The following is a 6,227-nucleotide window of genomic DNA, read 5'->3' as shown; positions in this document are numbered from 1 at the left end:
CGCTGGGCGCCCGAGGGCCAAGGTGAAGCGGGGAGGGCGAGCGCAGCAGCGCCGCGTTCTCCTTCCCGCCTCCTTGAGCGGGGCCCTTTGCCGGGCTGAGGGGCCTCCCCGCGCCGGCGGGGACGGGGAAGGGCAGCGCGGCGAGAAGCCGCGGGGCCTGGTGCGCTCTGCGCCTTGCTGTAGGTCAAACTCCAGCCTGTTGCTTGTCCCAGGCAAGGCCGGGATTTTTTGCCCTTGCAGAGACAAGGGACTGTCCTTCTTCAAAATGTCGTCTCTAGCCTGCAGAACGGCTCGTTTTGCAGGGTGCAGGCACAGCTTTCCCCTGCAGGAAGAGCTTTGTGTGAGAGCCGATATGACCTTAGACTGCTGGGAGCTCAAGGACATATGCAGGCCGCTTGTGCAAGAGGATTCATTCATTTACGACTTGCTAGATTTCAAAATCTAGATTAGGTCTGTGTTTGTAGCAACTTGAGAATTTATTTTGATAGATTTAATTTTTTCGTATCAAAATATGTATCAGTGCTTTCTGGTCTATTTGGCTTTTTTTTGGTCACGGTTCTGATACACGTTCTGTCAGTGTAGTACGTGTACATGTTCCTTAAAGGATGCAGTTATGCACAATAACGTTTCCTAAACACGGTGCTATCAAATTGCATGGCAGTTTGCTTCTGTATCATTTATTGCATATCCAACTCTGCAAAGATTGCTGTCTTTCAAGGAACACAAAAGCCTTAGTAGGTAATAGCCTTATAATTTTACAGACTATTTTACAGGAACAGTTGTATCAAATGGTTCTATTTTATAGCTTTTTCCTTCTCTTGCAGATCCGTGCTGGATCAAGAATCTTGTACAGACCAATTTCGGCATCTGTGTTGTCTAGGCCAGAGGTCAAGAATGGAGAGGTACCTTATAAACAAAATTCTGTATCTTCCTAAATTACCTGGTGAGCCTAAATGTCCTCAACCTGGAGTTCATTTGTACTAACTCAACTAGTTATACTGAGAAAGTTGCTTTAAGTCAAACACCTAATAGTACTTGTTGCCATCTTGCTGTTTACCATGAGAAGTCTTTCACATTTAATGTTGATTGCTTTCAGCTGGAACAGGTAATATTCTGAAGTGTTTAACTCTTAGTTATAGTCTTGCAAGAGGAGCTAGACATTGGATCTAACAGCTTTTAAAACTGTAGAATAACATTGTCAAAGTGGTCATAGAAAATGGTTTGTGTCTGAATATAATGCTTTTTCATGTTTTGTTTTCTTAGGGCAACTCAACACTTAAAGGGGCCCAGAATACTGTCTCCCAACTAGCACTTAGAGAATTCCAGACTAGTGCTATCAGCAGGGACATTGACACTGCTGCCAAATTTATTGGTGCTGGTGCTGCCACAGTAGGTGTGGCTGGTTCTGGTGCTGGTATTGGAACGGTCTTCGGTAGTCTAATCATTGGTTATGCCAGGTAATCATTTTCTCTCTTATAAAGCTCTCGAATTGCATGCAGATATATCTTGAGACAGCAACTCCAGATATGCAAAGTTGTAGTAAGGATGATGGCACTGTAATAAGTTTTGTTAATCATTGCTATTAATGTTAAACATGGCTAAATAGAGTCATGTGAAACTAATGTGTTCATCAGGATGGCTGTATTGTTAAAATCAGAACTTTGTACATTCTACCTGGAGAAGAGACATGAAAGCAGTGAGATCGTTAGACTTTGTTAGTGTTTCAATCTCTGAAGTCCAGTGTTCTAGCATTCAGTTCCAGAACTGAGTGTAAAAATCTAGCTTGCATCATTTTCCATGTGAGAGGGAAGGAGAAGTCCTAAGGAGAAACTGAGCAAAAACTATTAATAGGTAATGTGAGTTTGTATGCTGTAGACTTACTAGTCAGGATTGTTACTTAGAAATGGATGCTTAAGTCATTTTTCTAACACACTTGGCTTTGCATCTCAGAATATGTAATTACTTTATCAAGTGAATAATTATTCCTTCTAGAAATCTGAAGGGGTTGAGGGTTGGGATTTTACAGTAGGGGTGACCTCCTTCCAGATAAGTACACTGTTCCTGCAGTAGAAATAGTTCATGTGGTGTGGAAGATCAGAACTGACACAGGCATAAAAAAAGCTTTACTGAAACCAGGTAAGACTTAATTTTAAGACTTACTTCTGAAAGATTTTTAAGCCCTACTGAAGGAAGTTGTCTTGAAGAAACATGAGTGTTTTAGTACAAAAATACCTCCTTTTTTGAATTTGGCATGAATGTGCCAGTAAGATGTAGAACTTCATGGTATTATGTTGAAGATTTTTTCTCTCCCAAACACTTCTTGGAGGGCTAATTCAGTGCATTTTAGCAACAAACTGGTGGTTTCAGTTCCTGTATTTGAGGACTACTTAAAATGTTTCACACCAACTTCCTTGGAGTATAGTTCAAATGTTCCCGTTGTGAAATAAATTAATAAAGCATAGTGCTCATAGTTCATGAATGGGGAAGATGTAGAGAAGTCAAATTCAATACCATATATCAGTGTAGTCACAAAAACTGTGTTTATTTTGAAAAACCATATCCAGTCTGCATATCCTGAATCCAGTCTTAAATACCAAGTCATTTTGGTGACGTCCTTGCTGAAAATTATTTCTTCTTGGGTTTATTGGCCTGTTATGGAATCTGTGGCAAGGAAGTACAAGGTTCTGAACCCTTCAGATGCATTGAACTGTATGGAAAACAATTGTAAAGATAAAAAGGTCTTACACCTTCACTTTTTTTTTAGAAATCCCTCTCTGAAGCAGCAGCTGTTCTCATACGCTATCCTGGGATTCGCCCTGTCTGAAGCTATGGGTCTCTTCTGTCTGATGGTTGCTTTCTTGATCCTATTTGCCATGTGAAAGGAGATCTGCCTGTAACATTGGCATTGGAATGTAACTGCATTTTATGGGACTCCCAGAATGTTGGTGTCATGGAAATTGATGCTATTTCCGAAGTCATTTCATTAAAGAGAACATCTTTAACTGTCAGCCTGTTGCCTGCAGTTATTACCTTTCTCTCTAGGGTACCTGGAAGACGGCATTGTGTCATGCAGTTGCCATGTATTTCTCCTGATAATGATAAATCACGTAGGACCCTTAAAACAATGACTTCAAGTCAAACAGTTTATTTATAAATATATATATAGGAGTGTCACTTGTTTGTTAAACTTAATGTGGCATATCTTTGAAAGATCAAAGGATACACAAATTAAATGTGAAAGGCTGTGCTGCTGGCCTTTTTTCCTTCACTTGATTGAAACTTGCCTTGAGCTGATCTATGCACAGTTTGTTTTTTCCTCAGGCTAGCTGGCACATAAGGTGCTCTCACACCTCTTGGTAGAAGGACCCAAACACAAATCCATGAAGAGTGATAGGAAAGTTCTCTTTGCATCAGTTTTCAGTTACGCTATAAATTTTTATCACCATGGTAAAAATTTTCCACTTGGTTCTGAGCAGTGTCCTGGCTAGACTAAACAACTGCTTTAGATTGGTCCACGGCATGTAATTGTGTGGCACATTGATATATGCTTACTTTGTAGCTGCATTCTTGGCATCACATAACTAAAAGGGGGAACTTCCAGCTGCCTAATTTTGTAAGGTCAGCCTCGTGTTACCCCAAATTGTTTAAAGAGCAGTAGGATCAAAGCATTTTTAGTAACAAAATACCTGCAGTATCAAGCTCCGCTTCTCACCTTGTCTTTTAACAATGTAAATGCATTTGCAGACTTGTCTACACTCTGCTATATATTAACCTGGGGAGGGTTTAACAGCATCTCAAACTTTATTCAAAATATTAATAATAGATTTGATCATTCAACAAATACAAGCAGAATTTTAGAAGAAGGTGAGCAAGCTTGTAACAGGCTCTGTCATCTTGCTCTTAAATAGGTAATTACCTAATTAAATCTAGGAAACTGTCTTAAGCTGTGTATCCCTAGGGAAATGAAGAAATTACTAGTGGCACTCAGATCAAGTAAGGTGCAGGTAAGACCTTTGCTTTCATTTGAATTCAAACACCAAATTGGTGTTCACATAGGGTCATGGACCCAGCATGAGAAGCTGCTTTCCCTCTGTGTTTTTAGATGAAAAATGTCTTCTCAACAGGATTAAAAGTTGTTACGTAAATCCTTGTTTATATCTGAGGTTTAGGAGTCTAGAATATGCAGCATCTTGAAATACTGATCTATAACACAGTATTAGGTCTGGAAGTTGTTATTTTGGGAGGCAAGGGAGTGGTGGGAGGTAAAGCATATTACAGCTATCTTCCATGTGGTCTGTACTCACACTGCGTTTTTTAATTAACTTGATATTGAACTTGCTAATGCTCCATAGGCTCAATAAGAAAGCCACCTGTGTCACCACGAGCTACTTGAATCAGCTGTGAATTATAATTTCTGGATTTACAATCCCATTTTTTTCCATGTGGTTCACCCTGTCAACATGTATCTTTTTCCCAAGCATCAGCTGTGTCTGAAAGGCAGCAGACATCTTGGGTGACCCTGTATATGGATCTAAAGCCTCTGTTTTGGTAGTAGCATCTCCTTAAGCTTGTTACCTTTTGACTCACTCTTAGACTGGTGTATATGGGCCAAACCCAAGCAAAATTGCTATTGGGTTATGTCAATCTTGAAATGTGATCTCAGTGTTACAGATAGACTAGTGAAGGTCTTTAAAAACATGACAGCAAACCTTCATGCAGGGGATTATCCTCCTAATAAGCAATACGGGGCTTATGAGCAAGGAACAGATTTTCACATCTGAATGATCACAGGGCACATTGACTTCCTTTATTGCTCTGTTTTCACTGCTCTTGAAAAACAAGATTGGTTTCAAGGGTTACTTGAGCACTTCAATAGCTCAGTGAATCCTCAGTTTTCCTAAAGTGCCCACAAAAGAGACAACTATTGTGTAAGAGATTAAACAGTATTTTTATTTTTTAATAATACTTAGCAGCGATTGGGCAGCAGCAAGCTATCTGAAAGGTTTCCTGATGTTTTGTGTAAGAATTTGCATCAATGAATCTTTTCATAGGTCAGAGAAACCAGATACAAATTTCCAGGAGGTGATACTGTAGGCTTCACTTAACTGAAATCTGTCAGGTTTTCTGAGGTGGACCACGCTGACCTTAAGAGACTGTCAGCTCAGGAAGAACTGGATGCTCCAGATCCAAAGACAGTGTTCGTGTCTTAGTGTTGAAGATGGAGCCAGATGGAGCAGAGATTTTAACTGGCTGAATACTACTCTCATGGCTGTTTTAGTAGATCCAACATCATTCCACCTGTGATAGTGATGTATACAGCAGGGTTATCACAGTGTATAATGAAGCAGATGCTTATGTTACCAGTTATGTTCTTAAATTATTGCTGCAGGTAAAAGTGATTAATCCTTTCCATCCTGCTTTCCCTCTGCTTTTTGCACCAGTTTCAGACTGAGGAAAGGCAAAGAACTTGCAGTCTGATTCTGGGCTTGGGAATTGATGCTGCCACGTGATGGTTGATCTTAACTATTGAAAAATACTTAGTTAGTTTGTAAAGAAGGAACTTGGATCTGTTCCTCTCTTCGGACTATTTCTCACTTGAGCCTTTTACAATATGCTTGCCCTAAAGAACAATTCAATTTCTAAGTAAACTACTTCTCTGCAGTGTTTTTTTATCCCACCTTACTTCAAAGCACTTTGCAGAAGTTCTGTACAGTGCCCACCTGAACAATTTACAAGAAATGAAACATGTATTTTCTCTTGCTAGTTCAGGGCAACTTAGATGTAATTTATTGGAACTGATTCTTCTAAAACAGAAGGGTTTTTTTGTTATTCAGTCTCATATTCTCAGCTCAGTCTTAGAACAAGACAGTTCCAAATTACACACAGGCAGAATTAGAACACCCCGGATGCAGTTCAGAGCGTATCTTCACTAAACTGTTGCCATATACAATTATGGAAATTTTTTAATTGATCCACAAGGCTTCTAGTTCCTTCAGTGTAAATTTTAGATACTGCTGGTGCAGTGTTGCAGCAATTGTGACAGTGTTTCACAAGGTGAATGTTTAGTGGAAATGCAGCTTGAGGCCTGCACCCCGTTCCTGCTATCAGAGACGCGGTGCGGAGGGAGATGGGGAAACCAGGGGTACAGCCCGTACACACCTGCGGAGGGCTGAGTGTTCCAAACCCTCGATGTGACAAGCGCATCGGGCGCTGTCCCTGAGCACACC

The 6,227-nt window shown here is 40.4% G+C and overlaps 1 protein-coding gene across 1 annotated transcript in view; it reads left to right on the top strand.

Moving 5' to 3' along the window:
• Positions 1-3,008, top strand: part of ATP5G3 (ATP synthase, H+ transporting, mitochondrial Fo complex, subunit C3 (subunit 9)) — a 4,216-nt gene extending 1,208 nt beyond the window's left edge. The window contains exons 2-4 of the mRNA XM_009996312.1: positions 806-902; positions 1,264-1,457; positions 2,765-3,008. Of these exons, the coding sequence (XP_009994614.1) occupies positions 806-902; positions 1,264-1,457; positions 2,765-2,879 (406 nt within the window). The 3' untranslated portion in view covers positions 2,880-3,008. The remainder of the gene's footprint in view (positions 1-805; positions 903-1,263; positions 1,458-2,764) is intronic.
• Positions 3,009-6,227: the final 3,219 nt, after the last annotated feature.

This window comes from Chaetura pelagica, unplaced genomic scaffold (genome assembly GCF_000747805.2).
Source record: "Chaetura pelagica isolate M959 unplaced genomic scaffold, ChaPel_1.0 scaffold3, whole genome shotgun sequence".
Taxonomy (NCBI): Eukaryota; Metazoa; Chordata; class Aves; order Apodiformes; family Apodidae; genus Chaetura; species Chaetura pelagica.
Note: the sequence above shows the minus strand (reverse complement) of the source record. Positions and strands in the feature narration are given on the sequence as shown.